Source organism: Sus scrofa, chromosome 3 (assembly GCF_054392235.1).
Source record: "Sus scrofa isolate SSC_HxYL_T2T_F1_AM1 chromosome 3, Sscrofa_HxYL_maternal_Yorkshire_Landrace_v2.0, whole genome shotgun sequence".
Taxonomy (NCBI): Eukaryota; Metazoa; Chordata; class Mammalia; order Artiodactyla; family Suidae; genus Sus; species Sus scrofa.
The window spans coordinates 66,634,276-66,657,974 of record NC_139385.1 but is presented as its reverse complement, the minus strand read 5'-3'; the positions used below and the strand labels follow the sequence as shown (position 1 = coordinate 66,657,974).

At 44.4% G+C, this 23,699-nt stretch overlaps 1 protein-coding gene across 18 annotated transcripts in view; it reads right to left on the bottom strand.

Moving 5' to 3' along the window:
- Nucleotides 1-18,883: 18,883 nt before the first annotated feature.
- The window catches only part of AFF3 (ALF transcription elongation factor 3), a 594,300-nt gene continuing 589,484 nt past the window's right edge, over nucleotides 18,884-23,699 (bottom strand). For all 18 annotated transcript variants that reach the window (XM_085018570.1, XM_021088183.2, XM_021088187.2 and 15 more), the window contains one exon: nucleotides 18,884-22,692. In XM_085018570.1, the coding sequence (XP_084874696.1) occupies nucleotides 22,571-22,692 (122 nt within the window). In that variant the 3' untranslated portion in view covers nucleotides 18,884-22,570. The remainder of the gene's footprint in view (nucleotides 22,693-23,699) is intronic.

The window sequence follows — 23,699 nt, the reverse complement described above, 5'->3', positions numbered from 1 at the left end:
TGTCCCAGCACTGAGATCTGATTTCTGTGATTCGTCCTGGGATAAATCCCTGTTCACACCCAGGGTACCAAGTGCTGTGTTGACCAGCAGTGGATTGGAACTGCCTGGCTTCTGCATGTGGTTCTTTAAAGGCCAGAGTAGAAATGGCCTCAACATGGTCTGTGATGGAGAATACATTTCTACCTCCATGGAGCTTTTTTATTTATTTTATTTGCTGCACCTGCGGCATGCAGTAGTTCCGGGGCAGGAAATTTAACTCATGTCACAGCAGTGACCTGAGCCACAGAAGTGACAACACCAGATCTATTTCTTTCTTTTTTTTTTTCCTTTTTAGGGCCAGACCCAGGCATATGGAGGTTCCCAGGCTAGGAGTCAAATCAGAGCTGCAGCTGCTGGCCTATGCCACAGCCATAGCAATGCAGGATTGGAGCTGCATCTGCCACCTACACCACAGCTCATGGCAACGCCGGATCCTTAACCAGCTGAGCAAGGCCAGGGATCAAACCTGCATCCTCATGGATATTAGTCAGATTTGTTTCTGCTGAGCCACGACGGGAACTCCAACAACACCAGATCTTTAACCACTACTCAGGGAATGTCCATGGAATATTTTTAAGGAAAAATTAGGGGTAGGTGCCAAAAACCCACCTCATACTAGTTTAATGGTTATGGCAAAGGCAACAAAGGCCAATAACAGTTAGCAGGGAGGAGAGAGCTGCCAGGGTCCAGCTGGATACATTGACCAGAGGCGCAGAGAAGCAGCAGCAGGACTGAACAGCAAAGGAGTTCTTCAAAGGGCTGAGCAGGAACTGAACTGGAAAGGCCAGAATAACCAGAGCTGCCTCACCAAGGAGGCAGCTGCCATAGGGCTGCAGCCTCAGTGAGCTTCCCGCAATGTGGAGTCCATAAGCCCAAAGCAATCTCAGAAAGCAAGTGAGATGGAATAGGAAGGAATGCAGTAAGGAAGCCTGAGCTGCATCATGCCTGAGCTCCATGTAGAAATTCTCCTGTCACTGGAAAACATTAGTGCTTGGTTTTATTCAAGGAGAGAAAGGAGGAGTTCCTGTTGTGGCTCAGTGGTAGCAGACCTGACTAGTATCCATGAAGAGGAAGGTTCCATCCCTGGCCTCACTCAGTGGGTTAAGGATCTGGTGTTGTTGTGAGCTTTGGTGTCAGTCATAGATGCAGCTTGGATCCCACTTTGCTGTTGGCTGTGGTGTAGGCCAGCAGCTGGAGCTCTGATTTGACCCCTAGCCTGGGAATTTCCACATGCTGTGGTTGCAGCCCAAAAAAGCAAACAAACAAGCAAGCAAACAAACAAACAAAAAACAAAGAAAAAGAATCAAGTTGGCCAAAGAGATATAATCATCATCAATATTATCATTACCATCATCATCATCATCACCATCACCACCACCACCACTACCACCACCATCACCACCACCACCATCATCACCACCACCACCACAATCACCACCAACATCATCACCACCACTACCACCACCATCATCATCACCACCACCATCATCACCACCACCATCACCACCACCACCACCATCACCACCACCACCACCACCATCACCATCATCATCACAATCATCATCACCACCACCACTACCATCAACATCATCATCCACAGATGCACTAAAAAACTAGAAGGGGTACCTTAAAAGGTCCAGGAACTTGGAAGCATCTCTGAAGGATGGAAGAAACCTAGGGTCACCATGAAGAGAAAACCATGGTTCTGAGGTTGTACTAAACTGAAAAGATAGAGGGCTGCTCTGGGGTGTGATGAGCTTTGAGGTCAAGAACATTGGGAGGATCCAAAAAGGGTAATCACTTGGGTCACCATAGAGGAGCTGCCAACCTCTCTACCCCAAAGGTTGAGAAGCAGGCAGTAGAGGTCTCAGTGCCAACATGGAGCACTGGGTTCAGATGGTCACAGAAGGTGAAGCCCTGGCAATGCCCAGGAGGGATGGGGTGCTCTCTACATCTGAGAGACTAGATACAATAAAGAGAAAGAGCATTGGCCGGAAGACTGCAAACTCAAATGCGAAGTGGAGCAGGCAGCCGATGACCCTTAAACGTTTGAAAAAGCCAAAAAGCCATGAAAGAGAGGCACCAGCCCCAACGAATTGAAACGTTTACATCCAAAGAAGCAGGTTAATGGAGCAAACAGAACAAGACTTTGGCACTTATATAATTAGAATCCTCAGAGAGAGATAAAGTGATATTGCACCCATAAAAAGGAATGTTTGAGAGATCTTGGAAATGAAAAATTTGATGATTGAAATAAAATTCTCAGTAAATGGGCAGAAGCACTGAAGCTGATGAGACAGTAAGTTGAAAGGCTGAGCCAAGGAATTCTCTCTGAATAGTAAAGATGGACCAGGAGATAGAAAGGATAAAACCTAAAAAGGAAATGGGATTTTTTTTTTTCTTTTTAGGGACACACCTGGAGCATATGGAAGTTCCCAGGTTAGTGGTCAAATCAGAGCTACATCTGCCTACTTATACCACAGCCACAGCCACACCAGATCCAAGCCATATCTGTAACCTACACTGCAGCTCACGGCAATGCCAGATTCTTAACCCACCAAGTGGGGCCAGGGATTGAACCTGTGTCCTCATCGATACCAGTCAGGTTCATTGAGGCTGAGCCATAATGGAAACTCTGGAAGAGGAAGATTAACTCCAAGATGAGACTACATCTAAAGATCTTCAGAAGATGGGAACAGAGAGCCTGGGGGGAGAGGACACTCAGGCCGGACGGGAAGATGGTTTCCCAGACTGAGGACGGGTACAGGCTTCAGATAGAAAGGACCTACCACGAGCTGAGCAGAATCAAGGACACACAGAAGAAAAGATGCGGTGAGCAGCACCCTGATGCAGGATCTCAGTTCCCAGAGCAGGAACTGAACCCGGGGCCACAGCGGTGAAAGTGCCAAGTCCTAACCACTAGACCACTAGGGAACTCGAGAAAAGACCCTCATCAAGTAAGGTCATAGTGAAATTTCTGACATCAAGGATATAGAGGAAACCCTCAATGGAGTAGGAGGGTGGGGAGAGGAGGACTATAGCTATGAAGATAATATTGGTTATGAGAAGAAACTGGAGAAACACCTTCACACTTCTGAGGAAAAGTCCTTTGAATCAGCACACTGCAAGTGAAGCTATGACATAAGTGTCCCCCAGCCCCAGCCCTCCTCGGATGCTTGTCTCCAAGCTTCAGATAAGGAAGGATTAGAAGTCCACGGCACACTTTATTTACTTATCTATTTATTTATTTATGTTTATGATTTTTATTTCTGCCATTAGAGTTGATTTACAGTGTCTGTCAATTTCTACTGTGCAGCAAAGTGACCCAGTCATACATATATACATACATTCTTTTTCTCACATTATCCTCCCTCATGTTACATCATAAATGCCTAGATATAGGGAGTTCCCGTCATGGCGAAGTGGAAACGAATCTGACTTAGGAACCATGAGGTTCCGGGTTGGATCCCTGGCCTCGCTCAGTGGGTTAAGGATCTGGTGTTGCCGTGAGCTGTGTTGTAGGTTGTAGACGTGGCTCAGATATGGCATTGCTGGCTGTGGTGTAGACCAGTAGCTATAGCTCCAAATGGACCCCTAGCCTGGGAACCTCCATATGCCACAGGTGCAGCCCTAAAAAGACTAAATAAATAAGTAAATAAATAACTAGATATAGTTCCCTGTGCTAGACAGCAGGATCTCATTGTTCATCCACTCCAAACACAATAGTTTGGATCTACTAACCCGAAACTCCCAGTCCCGTGGTACATTTAGAATGGATAAGCAATGAGCTCCTGCTGTGTAGCACAGGGAACTAGACCCATTCTCTTGGGATAAACCATGATGGAAGATAATATAAGCAAGGGAATTCATGTATGACTGGGTCACTTTGCTGTACAGCAGAAACTGGCACAACATTGTAAATCAACTATAATTTTAAAAAATTCAAAAAAAAGAAGGAAGTTCCCTTCATGGATCAGCGGAAATGAACCCAACTAGTATCTATGAGGATGTGAGTTTGATCCCTGGCCTCGCTCAATGGATTAAGGATCCTGTGGTGCTGTGAGCTGTGGTGTAAGTTGAAGACACAGCTCAGATCCCACATTGCTGTGGCTGTGGTGTAGGCTGACAGCTTCAATTTGACCCCTAGCCTGGGAACCTCCATATGCCTTGGGTGCAGCCCTAAAAAGCCAAAAATTAAAATAAAAATAAAAAAAGAAGTCCACTCGTATACAGAACGATTGGCCAAAGGGGACCTGCTACAGAGCACAGAGAACTCTACCCAGTGTTATGTGATGATCTATGTGGGCAAAGAATCAGAGAGAATGGATGTGTGTATATGTCTGACTGAATCACTTTGTTGTACAGCAGACATCATCACAGTCTTATAAATTAACTATGCGTCAATAAAACTTAAAAAATACGTTGCAATAAAATAATCGAACAATTTAAACAATTACATACATTCACACATGCGTTCACACATCGCTGATTGTTTTTATGTCCATGAGGTGCATTATTTATATATTTATTTATTTTGTCTTTTTTGCTATTTCTACGCTGCTCCCGCAGCATATGGAGGTTCCCAGGCTAGGGGTCGAATGGGAGCTGTAGCCACTGGCCTACGCCAGAGCCACAGCAACGCGGGATCTGAGCCGCGTCTGCAACCTACACCACAGTCTGCAACCTACACCACAGCTCATGGCAACGCCGGATCGTTAACCCACTGAGCAAGGGCAGGGACCGAACCCGCAACCTCATGGTTCCTAGTCGGATTTGTTAACCACTGCGCCAGGACGAGAACTCCAGGTGCATTACCAACAAACAACTTACCTCTTGATAGATTTTCAGGTGCATCTTGGCTCTCAGTCTGTTCTCCCTTCCCCTGTGGTGTTTACAGTAAGAGCGAATCCATTTGACAATAAAAGTCAAAGAAATGTAAATGAAACGAAAGAAGAAGTCCACAACCCATGCCATCACCATAGCTCCTCATTGTGATGTAGGCAGGTGGCTGTCCCACAGGTGTTTGGGTTCAGAAGAGTCTCCCAGTCCCCTCTCTCAGGTGCCACAGGCTTATCATCACCAGTTTTCTGCTAGTTTTTTTTTTTTTTTTCTTTTTCTTAGGGCCGCACTTGCGGTACATGGCAGTTCCCAGGCTAGGAGAGCTGCAGGTGTCGGCCTACGCTATAGCCACAGCCACAGCCACACAGGATCTGAGCCACATCTGCGGCCTATACCACAGCTCATGGCAAGGCTGGATCCTTAACCCATTGAGCAGGGTGAGGGATGGAATCTGTATCCTCATGGATACCAGTTGGGTTTGTTACCACTGAGCCACGATGGAACACCAGTTCTCTGCCAGTTGTGAGGCCAGGCAGGCTGGGCATGGTGCGACCTGGGGGTGAGCAGAGGGCATGGATCCAGCTCAGGAAGTGCAGGGGGTTAAGACCCTGCCATGGATTCTTGGGGTCAGAGGCAGGGGTCCCCAGTGGAGGTCCCGGAGTGTGGGCATGGACTTGGGCTTGGGAGCTGGCAAGGAAAGCCTCACCTGGGAAGGTGAGAAGAAAACATGGCCAGTTTCCACCACAGGCCCCCAGCCCACAGATGCCAAGGGAAAGGCACCCCCTCCCTACTCGCTGACAGGGTCCTCCTGAAGGGGGGTGAGGGGAGGCTAAAAGGCAGCCACCCGGGAGCGGGCAAGAGGGGGCCTGAGAAGGAGATAACCACCAGGTCTTCATTCCAGTTTAATTGGATGTTAAAATAGAACTAATTCTCTTTTTTTTCTCTCTCTTTTAAATTTTTTTCCTTTTTAACGCCACACCTGTGGCATATGGAAGTTTCCAGTCTGGGGGTTCAATAGGAGCTGCAGCCGAGCCTGTGCCACAGCCACAGTGACGCGTGATCCTTAACCTGCTGAGCAAAACCAGGGATTGAACCCACATCCACACAGATACTAGGCAGGTCCGTAACCCACAGAGCCACAATGGGAACTCCCTCCATTCCTCAGATTTAATGAGCGGGCCTGGCCTGTGTGCCTGTGGTTTGAGGAGCACAGTGATTTCACGAGGGAGGGTTGAGGTGTGGGCATCACAGCTGCCCCAGGCATCAGAGAAGGGTCCCTGATGGGGAGGGAATGGCTGTCTGTCACACTTGGCTCAAGGACGTGTCCTCCTTGTGGATAAGGTGGGTCACCTGCACAAGAGGTTTGGTCGGGGCCTGTCTGAGGGCCTAGCCTCCAACGCTGCCTGTCCTGGAGGGACGAGGAGGCCTCAGCTGGGAGCGCCTGGGGGTCCCAGCAGAAGCCCACACGTGGGGAAGGCCATGTATCAGTCTCCCAGGGCTGCTGTGACAGCATTCCACAGTCAGTGGCTTGAATCACAGGAATTAATTTTCTCACAGTACTGGAGGCTAGAAGTCCAAGGTCACAGTGTCAGCAGGCTGGCTGGTGAGACAGCCCCACCATGGAAGTGAGGGAGCGGAAGGAAGACAGCAGTTTCCTTCCAAAGGCCCCTCAAGGACACCAAGTCAGCATCGGCCCCAGGCAAGGAAACTAGCACAGGTACATCAGGGCCAGTGAAAGAGACACCTCCTCCCCTGCTTCAGGCTGGAGGAGCTGGAATCACAAAGGCACAATAACCGAGGCAGTGGAGAGGCTGACCTTGTCCCTTTGCCACCTGCCCACTTTCCACTGGAAGGTGGGTATGGAAAATGCTTCAGCTTTGAGTGGATCCTGAGCAATGCACAGGCCAGGCCCCCTGATGACTAAAATGAGACAACGCTCGTGATTAGAAGACCAGAGGACTTGTTCTTATCTGAGGATGCCTGGAAAAGTTGTGGGGTCAACCCTAGATTTCATTCAAGGGTCTCAGAAGAACTGACCCCCCTGGAGGGTGTTTGGTGTGGGCAGTGGCGGGTGGGGCTGGAAGCAGGAAATATAAACTATCCTTTTCCTTTTGCTTTTTGCTTTTTAGAGCCATGCCCATGGCATGGGGAACTTCCCAGGCTAGGGGTCCAATCGGCGCTACAGCTGCTGGCCTATGCCATAGCTACAGCATCATGGGATCCAAGCCGAGTCTGCGACCTACACCACAGCTTGCAGCAACACTGGATCCTTAACCCACTGAGAGAGGCCAGGGATTGAACCCGTATCCTCATGGACACTTAGTTGGATTCATTTCCACAGTGCCAAAAGGGGAACTACAAAATACTCTTTTTTTGGCTGAGCCCGAGGCATGTGGAAGTTCCTAGGCCAGGGATTGAACCTGCGCCATGGCAGTAACCAGAGCCACAAGAGTGACAATGTCAGGTCCTAACATGCTGAGCCACCAGGGAAGCTGTGAAGTAGTTTTCTGAGTGTCCCTTCTGGATTAATTCATCCTGTCTGCTCTTTGTTCCCATGTATCAGCAACGAAGCAAAATCCACATCTTTGATGATCATAGGACAATCTGTTAAACTCCAGGAAGATCAGGAAAAGCAGCCAGAAAGAAATAAAACCTGCATGAGGCAAAAGTCCTGAAGAGGTGTAGGGGTCAAGCCTGCCTGTCAAGCCCTGGGAAATCTGGTGATCTCAGGTGGATGGACCCAGGGGGTGTCTTCGAGTGGATCAGAGTGGCCAGGGTACCAAGCCCACACCAGGGTATCTGAGCAGGTAGCACTGGGGCAGAAAGAAGCCACTAGCTCTGGAGGCACAGAATTACTAGAGCAACTTTATACTTCTATCATACCCTCAGGAACACGTATTACATATGTCACATGCCCCAGCCCAATTCCAGCCCCATAACCCTGGTGGGGGCCATGTCTGGGAGACAGAGACTGAAAATGGGCAGGGACTTGGCTGGCTCCAAGCCCATTCTGCATTTTCCATGCTGGTCTTTCAGCCATGCTACTCAGGCACACCTTTCCTGTTTTTTTTAACCAGGCTACACGTCACCTGCTTGAAACAAGTGCCTTTCAAAGAAATTGAATACATAATTGCAGGTTAATTAAAAAACCACTCGTAGCTCAAAACATCTTGCGAAAGAATAGGGTTGGAGGACTCACACTTTTTAATTTTATTTTACTGCTTTGTTTTGTATTTTTGCTTATTATGGACACACCTGTGGCACATGGAAGTTCCAAGGCTAGGGGTCGAATTGGGGCTGCAGCTGCTGGCCTACACCACAGCAACATGGGATCTGAACCGTGTCTGTGACCTACACCACAGCTCATGGCAATGGCGGATCATTAACCCACCGAGTGAGGCCAGGGATCAAACCCGCATTCTTATGGATACCCGTTGGGTTCGTAACCTACTGAACCACAAAGGGAACTCCCACACTTTTCAATTTTAAAAATGGCTGCAAAGCTGCAGTTATTAAGACAGTGTGGTGCTGCTATAGGACAGACACAGAGATCACTGGATTAGAACTGAGGGTCCAGAAATAAACCCTCATGTGCATGGTCAATGGATTTTGGACAAGGGTGACAAGACTATTCAATGGGGGTGAGAATAATCTTTTCAACAAATGGTGCTTAGACAATTAGATATCCATCTGAAAAGAATGAATTCAGATTCCCCCTCTCAAGTTATATGCAAAAGGCATCTTAAAATGGACCCTACCTCTACATTTTAGAGCTAAAACTTGAAAACTATTTGAAGAAAATATATGAGTAAATCCTTGTGATCTTGGGTTGGGCAAAGCCTTCTTATATACGGCACAAAAGCATGAGTGACATATTTCAAAAAGGCAAACAGGGCCTCATCAAAATGAAAAACTTTTGCAAAAACAGACTCACAGCCACAGAGGACAGACTTGTGGTTGTCGAGGTGATGAGGGAGGCACGGACTGGGAGCTTAGGGTTAGCAGATGCAAAGTGTTACATACAGAATGGGTGAACAACAAGGTCCCTACTGTATGGTACAGGGAACCATATCCTGAGATAAACTGCAATGGAAAAGAATATTAAAAGAGAATGCATATATATGTATACTGGACCACTTTGCTGTACAGCAGAAATTAACACTACACTATACGACAACTATATTTCAATAAAAAATTAAAAACTCTTGTACCAAAAAGGACACTATGGAGAAAAGTAAAAAAAAAAAAAAACAACAACGCAGAATAGGAGAAAATATTTGCAAATCTTATATGTGATAAGGCACTAGTATTCAGAACACACAAAGGAGCCTTAGAACTCAATAGGCAAAGACAAATCGCTTCTTAAAAATGGGTAAATGATTTAACAGATGTTTTTTCCATGGAAGATTTAAAAATGCCCAATAAGCACCTAGAAGAGTACACAATATCATTAGTCATTAGAGAAATGCAAATCAAAGCCATTATTCAATACCACTCACACTCAGTAGAAAGGCTATCATGAGAAAAGATGGGTGATAACAACTGCAAATGAGGATGTGGAGAAACTGGAACTCTCCTACATTGATGGTGGGAACGGTCTGAAAATTCCTCAAAAAGCCAAACAAAGAGTGAATCTATGACTCAGAAATTCCACACCCAAGTACATACCCAAGAGACTTGGAAATGTTATCTTCACACAAAAACCTGTGTTATGGATGTTCATAGCAGCAGTGTTCTTAATAGCCAAAAACTGGCCACGGCCCATGTGTATCAACTGATGACTACAGAAGCAAAATGTAGTCTCTCCATACAATGGAATAGTATTTAGGCATAAACAAATAAAAACTGGAGTTCCTGTTGTGGCTCGGTGGTTAATGAATCTGACTAGGAACCATGAGGTTGCAGGTTCGATCCTTGGCCTTGCTCAGTGGGTTGGGGATCCAGCGTTGCCGTGAGCTGTGGTGTAGGTTGCAGATGCGGCTCCAATCCCGCATCGCTGTGGCTGTGGTGTAGGCCGGCAGCTACAGCTCCGATTGGACCCCTAGCCTGGGAACCTCCATATGCTGCGGGAGTGGCCCAAGAAAATGGCAAAAATACAAAACAAACAAGCAAAACAAATAAAAACTACAATGAGGTACCATCTCACATCTGTCAGAATGGCCATCATTAACAAGTCAACAAATAACAAATGCTGGAGAGGGTGTGGAGAAAAGGGAACCCTCCTACACTGTTGGTGGGAATGTAAATTGGTACAATCACTATGGAAAACAGTATGGAGGTTCCTCAGAAAACTAAATATAGAACTACCACATGACCCAGCAATCCCACTCTTGGGCATATATCCAGATAAAACTTTCCTTGAAAAAGATACATGCACCCATATATTCATTGCAGCACTATTCAAACTAGACAAGACATGGAAACAACCTATATGTCTATCAAGAGATGAACAGATTAAGAAGATGTGGTATATACACACAATGGAACACTACTCTGCCATAAAAAGAACAAAATAATGCCATTTCAAGCAACATGGATGCAGCTAGAGACTCTCATACTAAGTGAAATAAGTCAGATAAAGGCAAATACCATGTTATCACTTATATCTGGAATCTAATATATGGCACAAATGAAACTTTCCACAGAAAAGAAAATAATAGACTTGGAGAACAGACTTCTGGTTGCCAAGGAGGAGGAGGAGGGAGAGGGATGGACTGGGAATCGGGGTTAACAGATGCAAACTATTGCCTTTGGAGTGGATAAGCAATGAGATCCTGTTGTATAGCAGAGGGAACTGTATCTAGTCACTTACGATGGAACATGATGGAGGAGGATGCGAGAAAAAGAATGTAAATATATGTGTGACTGGGTCACTTTGCTGTATAGTAGAAATTGACAGAACACTGTAAACCAGCTATGATGGAAAAAAATCATGAATAAAAAATGTAAAAAAATTATTCAGGCATAAAAAAGAATGGAGTGTTGATGCATGCTACAACACGGAAGAATCTTGAAAATGTTATGCTAAATAAAAGAAGCCAAACCTAAAGGCCATGTAAGAATCTATCTGTAAGAAATGTCCAAAATAGCCTTAGAGACAGAAAGTAGATTAGTGGTGGCCCAGGGCTGAGGGAAGGGTGAATGGGGAATAACTACTAGTAAGAATGGATTCTGTTTGGCGTGATGAAAATGTTCTGAATTTAGGTAATGTAATGGTTGACCATCCTTGTGAATATACACAAAGGCAATGAAGTATAGACACTAAAAGTGTGAATATGCTGGTCTATGAATTACATCTCATTTTTTTTCTTTTTCAGATTCTTTTCCCTTACAGACCATCACAGAATACTGCGTAGAGTACTCCGTGCTAAACAGCAGCTCTCCATTGACCAATCATTCCATATACCTCAGTGTACATATGCCAATCCCAACCTCCCAACCCATCCCTCTCCCCACCACCTGTCCCCTTGGGCAATAGTAAGTTTCTTTTCAAAGTCCGTGAGTTTATTTCTATTCTGCAAATAAGTTCACTTGTATCCTTTTAAGATATTACACATATAGGTGATATTTTAAGATATTTGTCTTTCTCTGTCTAACTTCACTTGGTATGATAATTTCTACTTGCATTCATGTTGTTGCAAATGGCTGTGTTTCATTTTTTTTTACAGCTGAGTAATATTCCACTGTATATAATAACATCTCAATTTTTAAAAATTAATGAGTCATACTAAAGATCCATCAATAGAGGATGTTAAATAAACTCTGGTAGACCATACTCTGGAAATATTGTATAGAGGATCCAAACAAGGAAGTAGATCTTTAGGTACCAATTTTTTTTTTTTTCTTTTTAGGGCTGCACCTGTGCATGTGGAAGTTAACCAGGTTAGGGGTTGAATTGGAATAACAGCTGCCAGCCTATGCCACAGCCATGCCAGATCCAGGCTGCATCTGTGACCTACACTGCAGCTTATGTCAACACTGGATCCTCAACCCACAGAGGGAGGCCAGGGATTGAACCTGCATCCTCACAGATACTAGTCAGGTTCATAACCCACTGAGCCACGATGGGAACTCCCCATGTAGTGATCTTGAAGACTGTCCAAGACTTACTGTTAAGTGGCAAGAGTGAGTTCAGAACACAGAACATTGTGTGCAGCAGGACCCTATTCAGGTAAATGCGCGCACACACACAAACACACAAATAACACAGATACGGACAAGTACAGCCAGCTGACTAGAGCAGCCCTGTGGGTGGAACTGGGTGGGAATCAATGGGGGTATTTGTCTACTTGTATTGCAGACGTTAATAAAGATCGTAGTCTTGTATTACTCATTTGATTGAAAATAAATTTCAAAAAAGAAAAGGAGAAAAGGAATGTAGGTTTAAGTAAGTTTTAGCATTGAATATTTTCAATGTTTGTCTGCTGTTTGTATTCTAACTATGTCACAGTGTGATAGCTTCCACTAATGCATTGCTTTACAATAAACAAAGCTCTGACATGCAAACAAACAATAAACAAAAATCAAAAACTCTCTTAGCAAGGTTATTCCAGGCTCTTTCACGGGTTCCATTATTTCTTTTTCGCTCTGAAGTGTCACTTAACCTTTCTTGCCAAGAGCATTCTTAATTGGTGCCCCTTTCTTTAAAATGCTGGCATCCATTCTCCTAGTTCAGGTGGATTCATGCTTTTGCAGAGGAAAAGAAAGTTCATAACTAGAGTTGATTATATTTAAAACAAAATACTGAAACACAAGAGAAAGGACATTTCTTTTTAATGGCTATACCCGAGGCAAATGGAAGTTCCCAGGCCAGGGACTGAATTCAAGCTGCAGCTTCGACCTATATGGCAGCTATGGCAATATCAGATCCTTTAACCCACTGTGCCATAGCAGAAAGATCTAAGAAAGATCATTTTACTCAGAAGTTGTTCTAGGAAGAGACAGGAGGATGTTTTTGAGACAGAGTGGTATTGATTTCAAGGTTTATTAAGACATTAAAAAAGTAATTTCACTGATGCATGAGTATTTACCTTCAAATATAAAAGTGCTTATTCTTATAAATCCTTAAGGCTCATTCTGTTACAGTACAGTAAGGTGCTTGCACATTGGAAGAACTGTGACTTAGAGACACAGTAAGTTTCCTCTGACTTAGAGACATAGTAAAATCTCCAAACAGTCGAAGAAATGGTCAATGATTCCATCATCCTTGTACATAAAAATTTAAACTTAGACAAAAGAAAACATCCCCCAGACAAATCCTTAAAACTAGTGGTATCTCTCTATGCCTTCCTAATATCTTCCCCAAATAATTCACTACTGAATTATTCACAATTTGAATCTGGACTTTTATTTGCAATATGATACATACAGCTGTGTGGGAGCAACTTTTTTTTTTTTTAATAACATGAGAGGGAAAGAGAGGAGGGAGATTTCACACTCATACTTCCTTAAGCAGATCTGAGCAACCTGAGGCTTCCAGGCATGCAGGTGTCCTAGAAGCAGCCTGGGAGGTGAGACCTCTCTGTGGGAGGAAAAGCTCTGGGCTGCTTCACGAGAATCCACTGGAATTTCCTGGGAAAAAGTGTTCACGAATTTTGAGAAGAGCTGGAGGAAGTGTTCCTTACTTACTCAAGACACTGTTCTTTATTAATTCCTTAGGTGAAGATTTTTATCAATTTTTTTTTCTTTTTCTTTCTTCTTCTTCTTCTTCTTTTTTTTTTTTTTTTAGGGCCATACCCGCAGCATATGGAGGTTCCCAGGCTAGGAGTTGAATCAGAGATGCAGCTGCCGGCCTACACCACAGCCACAGCAACACAGGATCCAAGCTGCATCTGTGACCTACACCATAGCTCACGGCAACACTGGATCCTTAATCCACTGAGCAAGGCTAGGGATCGAACCCCTGTCCTCATGGATGTTAGTCAGGTTCGTTATCTGCTGAGCCACGAGGGGAACTCCCATCACATTCTTAAAGACAGAGAAGAGCACATGTTTTCATCAGGGGTAGGGCTTAGAATGGTGATGCTTAATAGGTTGTTATATGACCATTAGGATTAAAATAGTGACTATTAACACAGATCCTGGACTTTCTAACCACATCCAAATGCCCTAACAAGAAGCCCCAAGTGAACTTCAGCTCTTTTAAGAGTGAATAACTAGACAAACATGAACAAACATGAACTTCAGCTCTTTTAAGAGTGAATAACTAGACAAAAACGAAAAGGGTATCAAACCTTAATAAATATAGTATTTACAGTCAAGGCTACAATATATACATTTTACGGCATAAATTACTGTAGAGAATTGTCCAACTTCATGTCCTCTTCAGTTTTGAAACAACCCTAAGACCAATTCCTGTAAGAGAAGATGAAGGCCATTTAATTTGGTTTTATGGATGTTTCAATTGGATCACTGGAAATGTCTTACGGCGGATGAGCAGGTTTCTGAGTTGCTGGCAGCTTTTCCAAGAGTGAGGTGCAGAATTGGAGGTGGTGTTTGATGTAACACAGAGGCCTTTGCTATTGGAGGAATGAATTAGAGCTGCCAGCTCCAAGAAGAAACATCCACGATGACATAGCCAAAGGAAAACACTGGAATTTAAACTCCTGCTCCAACTGAGGCAAACTAAGTGGGAGGGACCTTACCTTCCTTCGATCCTAAACTGCTAGGCCACCAGTGGACTCTGGGAAGGACTTGAAACTCGATGCCACAGACCCTGAGCAGCAGCAGCTATGCTGTAATGGGCCTGTCTGGTCCTGAAGATCCTGCCTGAGAATCAGTGAATGAAATTCAAGTGTCCAGTTAGTGTATCTCGCCTCCTAGATACACCCTAGATATTTTTTTTACCTAAATGCCCAGAGTTCACCCTGATAAGGGTGTTGGTATCGACTGGGGCTTAAATCAGGCTGGATCTTTCAGAACCTTCAGCTGTTGCTCTTTTGTCTCAGAGGAAGGCCAGCAAAGGCGTGTCCAGAGTGTATGAAAAGAAGAGACCCTTTTGAAGGAGTATTTCATGATTATTTTGGTTAAGCTCAGAGCACTGGGATTTAGTGCTTTAGGTACCCAAGGAAGCCTCTGTGAGTAAATAATACAAATATTTGGTAAAAGCCCCAAACTTCAACCTAACACTTGGGGCCTTGAAACACTCAGACACTCAGGTCAGCAGTCAGATTTGCCGTCTTTGCCCTGATGTCCGGGACTAGAAGTTACAGCTTCCGTTGGACCTCACAAAATCACTAAGTTCTTATGTTGACTTTCTCTCTCCTGGTACCCTAAGGGTTAGCCTGCACTTCAACTATCATTGTTGAAGGCATTATTTAACCCACTAGAGAAAAAAAAATCCATCATTTCCTCAGGAGAGGTTTCCTCTTTCCTGAAGCTCATGATATAACGCAAGTCCCTTAGGAGAGATCTCCTTTCTCAGGGACAAAGCTCCCAGAGCAGCTGTCCTCTGTCCCTTGGCCCCAAATCAACAACAATTACCATCAGGGGCACAAGATTCATATGAAGAGAACTTGGCCTCCTGGTGCTTAAAAGGAAAAGCAGGAGGGCACAGGAGATGGGGCTGTGCACCTGGCTCCAGTGGGATGTCTAGAGCCTGGTGTTTAAGAGGGAGGCTGTATGCCCATGGAGGATGAAAACACTGGAAGCTTGGACCCAGTGTTCCCTCTCCTTCTTCCCAGCTGCATACCCCCTGCTTTCTTTCTTTTCTTTTTTCTTTTTTTTTTGTCTTTTTGGCTTTTTCTGGGGCTGCTCCCGTGGCACATGGAGGTTCCCAGGCTAGGGGTCTAATCGGAGCTGTAGCCGCCAGTCTAAGCCAGAGCCACAGCAACGCAGGATCCAAGCCGCGTCTGCGACCTAAACCACAGCTCATGGCAATGCTGGATCCTTAACCCACTGAGCCAAGAAAGGGCAGGGGCCAAACCTGCAACCTCATGGTTCCTGGTTGGATTCACTAACCACTGCACCACAACGGGAACTCCACCCCCTGCTTTCTTAAGGCCAGGACTGGATGAGGAAGAGGAGGGTGGGGCTGGACCACCAACTGCAGCCCTGCTGCTCCTGGTGAGAACAGACCACCCCCCACCCCTGCCACCTCATTGGTCTATCAGAGCCCTACCTGCAGGTGGGATGAACTCAAAGTGGTAATGACAAAGGCTGAGGGGTTCCATGGAGAGACCTCTGGTTACCCCGCTGTCATCCTCTTGGTCCCGCAGAACCTAAACAGAGCTGGGACAAAGTGTCACCTACCACATCACACACTTTTGCCTCTTGGTGCCTGCCAAGAGAGCCTGGGTTTCCATTGCCTCTGTTCTGACAGCGATGCTTAACTCCGGCTGTGTGTGACCACCAGGATGTCCAAAGGCTTGCCCCAGGCTGTGATCCTCACTCTCCCTCAGGGGGGCAGTCACTGCTCTGGGTTACATTTCACATGGAGAAGAGCTTTATTTAACAACCAGTGGCGTGGAGTTCCCGTTGTGACTCAGTTGGGTTAAGAACCTGACCTGAGGACTCGCGTTCGATCCCTGGCTTTGCTCAGTGGGTTAAGGATCTGGCACCGATACAAACTGTGGTGTAGGTTGCAGATGTGGCTTGGATCCCATGTTACTATGGCTATGGTGTAGGCCGGCAGCTGCAGATTCAACCCCTAGCCTTGGAACCTCCATATGCCGCAGGTGTGGTCTTAAAAAAAAAAAAAAAAAAAAAAAGAAGAAGAAGAAGAACCAGGGGCAGCAGGCAAAGAAGGAGAGTGTCTGGACAGCCAGCTTATTTCTCAGACTTCCCATCCCCAACACCGATGAGTTGTAACATTGAATCTTGGTTTCCTTAAAGTCCCCATTGCCTCTGATAATTATTCCTCTAGATAACTGAGATACTGAATCTGACTTAAAGCACTTAGAAGGAAAAAACCCTAAAGGAACAAAAACGGTCAAGCCAGCTCACAAAGAAGGTCATTTTGGGTTGTGTTGACAGCCCTGGGAACTTTAGGGGGTTCATAATCGGTTTACAAATTACTCAAAGGAGAGTGTTAATATCACTATTTTACTACCTAAATAGGCCCCCCAAAGTCACTGGTAATGCTGGAAAAATGTCTATCACTGAAGATTAGCATGTTACGTACTTGGGATTTTTGAGACCTCAACTATGTGGCTATCCTTCTGGCTTCATGATCACTCATGTCCATGAAGGGAATAGAGGAGACTCAAAGACTGTTCTTTGAAAAGCCGTATACATCCGGTTGCCATGCGTAGATGCTGTTTAGTCAAGTTAACTAACACACGCTCATCACTGGTAATTATTCTCTTTGCTCATCTGGGCATCTAGAAACCAAGAGATTATAACTACTGGGGAAAAAATCCGTTCTGTTTTACAAAGAACTGAACAAGGATTGGAAAACAATATGGAAACTAGAAAACTGTGATTATTTTTTTTATAACCAAATAGCACTGTTTGAAAATCCTAAACACTGGTGCTATTTTACATCATATTGGGTTATAAATATTTTCTGATGAGCTTGCCCTAGGTTAGAAATAAGTGGAGAAACAAGTCTTTGATTCAACTTTTCAGGTCTCGTCACTCCTTCCTTATGCTTAAAGATGAATGGTGATCCTTGTGTTGGCCTGCAATTAGTCCCATGAATTCATCCCTCAGATCAATGTGTTTAAAATTGGCTCTAAGAGGTGGATTTTAAGAGTAACACAGAGAGATGTTATCCTCTGATCCCCTTCACTGTGAATCAGAGCTGGGAATCTAAATCCTTCGTGGCCGACCCCAAATTTACCTCCCGCTGCTTCAGGGCACCAGTTAATAATAAAAACCCAAACTGTGGTCAGATGTAATTAGTTTGAGAACAGAGTTTTTTTTTTTTTTTTTTTTTTTAAATCATTTTCCTCAGGCCAAATGCAAACACACTGACCCCTCTGATGATATACAGAGAATAATTCAGTTGGGACAAAGATAACACAAATCTCAAAAACCTGAATATTTCTTGCGCTATTTGTCAGGAAGCAGTAATATCGAAAGACTGTGCTCTTCCAGGGATGGGAAAATTAGGAAGTAAACTCTGGCTCCAAATTGTCGGAAATGCAGTTTTATGTTGTTGGGTTTCTCTTTTTCCTATCATTTAAAAAAATGTCTTTCAAGACTCCAGTTGATGCACGTTTCATCGAAAATGTGTTACTTCTTAAAACTATGATTCGGATGGGAATAGACTTCAGCAAAACCGCATCAGAGAAAGACAGTTCTGGAAAGACCACTGGGTGTTTCTTAGCCCAAACCATCTTTGGAAGAGTATCAGGCTCAGTGGTCTCTGGAACAAGCAAAGCCGAGGACCCCATCCTGGCCATCTCTGGGATGAGGTGGTCTCCATGGAGACTGGAGCTAGTATCTAAGGATATAGGCTGGGTAAGGTGAAACAATTGTTTCGTTTTTGCTGCTGTTTCTGCTTCTTTGTTTAGTTTAGCTTGGGGAAGAAGGGAATGAAAAAAGAGGGAGAGAAGAGTGAAAAATGAGCTTCATAAAAACACCCTCCCACACGGGGCAAGCCACCAGTCGGCTATTTCTATCTTCATTAGTTCAAAATTCTCTCATTTCTCTCGACCAACTATTGCCAACATTATTCCACCATGTTGGTTAGAGTTGGGAAAACCCAGTAGATACAAGTCAGGGAATTAACTTGTGTCACTAAGGAATGTTAAGTGAAAACAGTGTCCCAGGGTCACTCTGACTGGACAGGCACCAATGCGGTCATCTAAATAAACCTCTCAAGCTTCCTGAATATTCAGCACTTTCTGGGACATGGGGGGGTGTGTTCTCACACATGTGTGCACATGTGTAAATGTGTGAGAAAGACAAGTAGTAAACTACACCTACAATAAAGAAAAACATACTCCCCCCCCATGAAAAATATGAGACTTAGTAATGATAATCTGTGGAAGAGCAACATTTAAAAATTTTATGAAACAACAAGCTTCATTCTAAAGAGACTATGAACGGGGGACCAGAATGCGTATTTGAATATATTTTGATTCTGAAGTTTCCTTGTAAAAATATTCACAGAAATGGGTGGACAATTTTTTTTTTTAACGTACAACTCAATGTCTCTCATTTACAACATAAATCATTTAATGTAACATTGGCAACCTTAGAAAGGCAGACATATTTAATCCAAGTCAGTTTATAAATTCCAATTTCACATGGATTAAAAACTGCAGATAAATTAAGTCACAATAATATCCTGTACATGCATTAAGGCTGGTGACTGCTAAAGTTTCTTGGGTATCTACAAACAGGAAACCACACACAGATTTACTGGGTCTGAAGAGTGTCTACATCATTAAAAAAAATCTTGCTTTTGTTCTTTTTCTTTTTGGTGATACAGATTTCAACAGTAACTCTGGAAAACCGTGAAAAATGTTATTTAAAAATATATATGTATATACGACTGCACAGTTTCAAAGATGTGGTTTGTAAATAAGGTTGGCTGCACTGATTCATTTCATAACAATGACTGCACTTCCAAGGTGATTTGAACACGCAGTGGACTTACACTTAAGATTAGGCACTAGTCATATCCTTCAGGCGTACTACAGGTTTATGTTAGCTGTATTGTACATATATATTTTTAAATGAATGCTTTTATACAAACTGCGTATATTATGTATGGGATGTCAGGAATGTACACATCACTGTTATATAATACACACGTCATTGTTGTAGATATGAGGGTACATTTTAGTGCAGGAAGCCTCATTGCATTGATTCCATGTGTTCAATCGCACGCACAATCTGTCAACTCTTTCAGGTTTTTCTTTTTTTCCTTTTTCCCAGTACATTCCTCTTTAGAGAAAGGGTCCGAGGTTCCACGGGCAGTTTGAAAGTTTCCAGAAGTACATTTTAACCAAACCTCTCTTCCGGAGCATAGCTCTGCACGTTAAGTCCCAGCTGTGTCGAAGAGTAACAAATGCCCACTTTTTGATCAGGGAACTATTTGGATTCCTCTCTGAATTCAGAGAGAACCGGAACAATTGTGATCAAGGTCCATTCAGATTATGGAGGAGAAGGCCTGCTGAACGCATATGAACTTCTGATGAAAGAATGGCTTCAAATAGGAAAAAAAATGCCAATAGACCTTCTATATTTACATGGGAGGTTTCTAGAGGATATACAGGAAAGGATGAGCAGTGGTTGGCTCTGGGGGAGGGGGCTGAGTCTTCCGATTTTCCACGTCTCTGTATTGGGTGCATTTTTTCTATGAGCATGTGTTCCTTTTGAAATCAGAAAACGCAAGGGAGACCTTTCTACTGGGAACAAAACTCAATGCAAGAAACAAGCAATGATCAAAAGATGCCACAATGGCGAAATCATGGATGGCAAAGCAAAGCAAAACCACTGCCCCAACAGGCCCTACCCAGCGGGAGTGAAACAAGAGATGCTGAGAACGGTGTGCTGCGACCGCTCCTGAATGACCAGTTTCACGTTGCATTGGAAATGGCTGCTGCCTGAGTGCAGCTGGCACCACTGGCCAGAGACCACCTACGTGTTCAGATGGGTTTCACGGGGCAGCACATCACGTGGACACCACCACCAGGCCTGCTACACAAAGGTGGGCAAAGCCAGAGGGGCACCTCAGGGCTGCACGCTGGACCCTGGGGGCCGTCCCTTTACGTGAATATTTCATCCAAATTCCACAAGACTGAGTGGGACTGAGCCTCAATCCCCTCAAAAAAGAAAAAAAAAATGTCTTAACTTTGACCCCAGTGGGATCAGGAACCCTGGCAACAATTACTGAGAGGACCATCAGAAGCATCTCAGGTGGATAAACGTACGAAAAGAAAGACTGTTTGTATTTCCAGATGCTTGAAGGTCAAGGCCAAATGGAAATTTCACAGAGTCTTCACCTGGTCATTGAGATTCACTTCCAATCGCCGAAGCTGTTCAATCATTTGTATGGTTTTGAATCAGTGCTTGGAGCGAACTACAGCCATCTGATTTCTCCCGACAGATCAGGCTGACAAATACATTAACGTGGCAACCACACCCACGAGCCCATCAGTACCTGTTAGACGTGTTTTGTGTTACCTTCGCCTTGCAAAATGGATTATTCCACACATCATATCGCCTGTCTTTCTCAGGCAGATTCGGGGCAATTTTGTCAAGTGAGAGGCCTTAAGGTTATTATTTTTGTTTTTAAAGTGTGGCAAGGATTATCCTCTTTTCCAGGAGTTTTTTTTTTTTTTTTTAACCAATATTTTTATATCCAAATATATTGAACAAGAAGACTACATCTAGGGTATGACAAGAGACAACACAAGAAATAAATTCCAGACAAAAACTGTAAACAAGATGTCCAGAAAGGAAAATGTAAACTTAATTAAAAAAAAAGAAAAAAGAAAAAAAGACAAGAATCAAGGGCAAGACGTAAACATATCAGACGCACAGGGCGGAAGCATGATGTCTGGTCGTTGTGACCCCAGACACCACTGCGGTCATGGCAGGAATAACTTGCTCTGTGGAGTAAGGAGCTTGCTAATCAAAGCCTAAAACACATTCCCCCAGATCAAAATGCATGGGAGGCCACCAGGGGCACTTTCTATAAAGACCAAGAGGATGAGGCAGAATCAGGATGGCAAAGAGTTCTTGGCCTGATAAGCAACAGATACAGATGCCCAGTGAAGAGGCGTTCTAGGCAATACCCTAGTTTGGCCAAGAACAGTGGTAAGAAAGCGATCACGGAAAGAAAAGACATGAAAAATAGTGGCTGGCAAATGCCATGTGGCTCTACAGCCTCTGTCTGTCACAGTGGCAGGAAGAAGAAAAAGACGTGCTGGGCGGGCTCATGGCCTCTGAAGAAGGTGGCAGTTCCTCACTGAGCGCCCTAAACACAGTCGTTGCTGCTTTAATGTTGGTTCGTTTTCAAAGACACCAAGACTTTTTACCACATCTCAGTGTCAAGGTCACTATTCTGGGAGGCAGGGCAGGGAGGGCCTGTGGGAGTCCATTCATTTGCTTCTAACATGTTTAGCTGACAGTAAAGTTGGATGGGGGGGGCAGGTGCTAGATAAAAGGTATTTGGTAACATGCACTCTAGTAAACGGCCAGCACAAAAATAACTGACTGATTTTCATTATTCAATTATCCATTAATACACACAATCAAAAAATAATAATTGGGGAAGAGTATATTAATACTGAAAGTAATCAAGAATATAAGAACTAGGTTCATCTTAACTGGCAGTCAAGCTTTTGGTGTGCTGTATTGCACCTGGTTAACTAACCCATGAGATTTTGGTTGAACGTCCTAAGAAGTCATGGTTTAGCTTTGAACTAGAAAGTGTGTGTGTGTGTGTGTGTGTGTGTGTGTGTGTGTGTGTGTGCGTGTATGTATGTGTGTGTAAACACATTTTCTTTCATCAGAAATGTCTGATCACTTTGTCTAGCCTGGATTCTGAAAACTAGACAGAGAAAGAGGTGTTCTCAAGAGCTGGGTGTCTTATACACACACACAGGCAGCTGCTTCGACACCCACACAGACAAACACACGTGCCCTGGGAAGAAAGACCATTGTGCGATGCTGAGAAAATATTCACCGCGGTTGGAGAAATGCTGTGGCTGGGAACTTCAGTAGCACAGTGTCCAGCAATGCTGAGCCATCCATGAAGACAAGAGCACAGTCCGGCTCGGAGGCGAGGTCCCTATGCCAGGTGGGCGCTGTTCCGCAGCCAGTGCAGGCCCTGCTGGGAGTACTGGACCAGGTGCTCCATGCTACTGTGTAAGGTGACTGGCCCCATGAGCAGGTCCAGGTCGTTGAAGAATTCTAGGGGACAGAGAGGGGTGTTAGAGCGACACACACCGGGCTCTATCTAGACAAATGAAGCCTTCCCTGTCCCATGATGTGACACGAGCACTCCACCACACAAAATTGAGCCCCCAAAGTGGTGGGCTCATCCTGTATCCAAATAATCACTCCACTGGTGATTTCTGATTGAAATGAATGACTTGGGCGATACTGAATTGAATGAATCTTATGTGTTTACACGTAACTTTCCAATGTGCTTTAAGTACATTGATTTTAACAGATCTAACTCTTCATGCTTCATATACACATTATGTATATAATATATATGTATTTTGTTGAAATAATTCCTTTTTTTTTTTGCTTTTTAGGGCCGCACCTGTGCCATATGGAAGTTCCCAGGCTAGGGGGTCCCATTGGAGCTGTAGCTGCCGGTCTACACCACAGCCACAGCAACGTGGGATCTGAGCGGCGTCTGCAACCTATACCACAGCTCATGGCAACACTGAATCCCTAACCCACTGAGCGAGGCCAGGGATGGAACCTGCAACCTCATGGTTCCTAGTCGGATCTGTTAACCACTGAGCCATGATGGGAACTCTAATTCTGAATTAATAAAGAAAACATGTCATGGCAAAAAAAAAAAAAAAAAAAAAAGACATTTATTTAGCCAAATAGCAAAAAAAAATTTACTTCCTCAGACTGCAACCTCCTTGTGTAGCAATGCTTCCCCCCTGAACCTGGCCTGCAGCTCTGTCATCCCTTCAACTGTACTCAACTGTGCACATGCTGAGCCCCTGGAGGGGGTCTGAGGGAGGAGGCTCCAGGCTGGAGGGCAAATCAGAGATGGGTTCTGAAACATGTCTACTGAGATGGTTTCTGGACATCCTCTGCCTGTGTCCTTTCGCTGAACATTTATTACTGCACTACCCTTGGCGCAGGAAGGCGGATGTGGGGAGTGCATTGAGATGAAGAATGTGGGGTGCCACCATGGCAGAGGTCACAGCTGAGTGGCCGATAGGGACAAA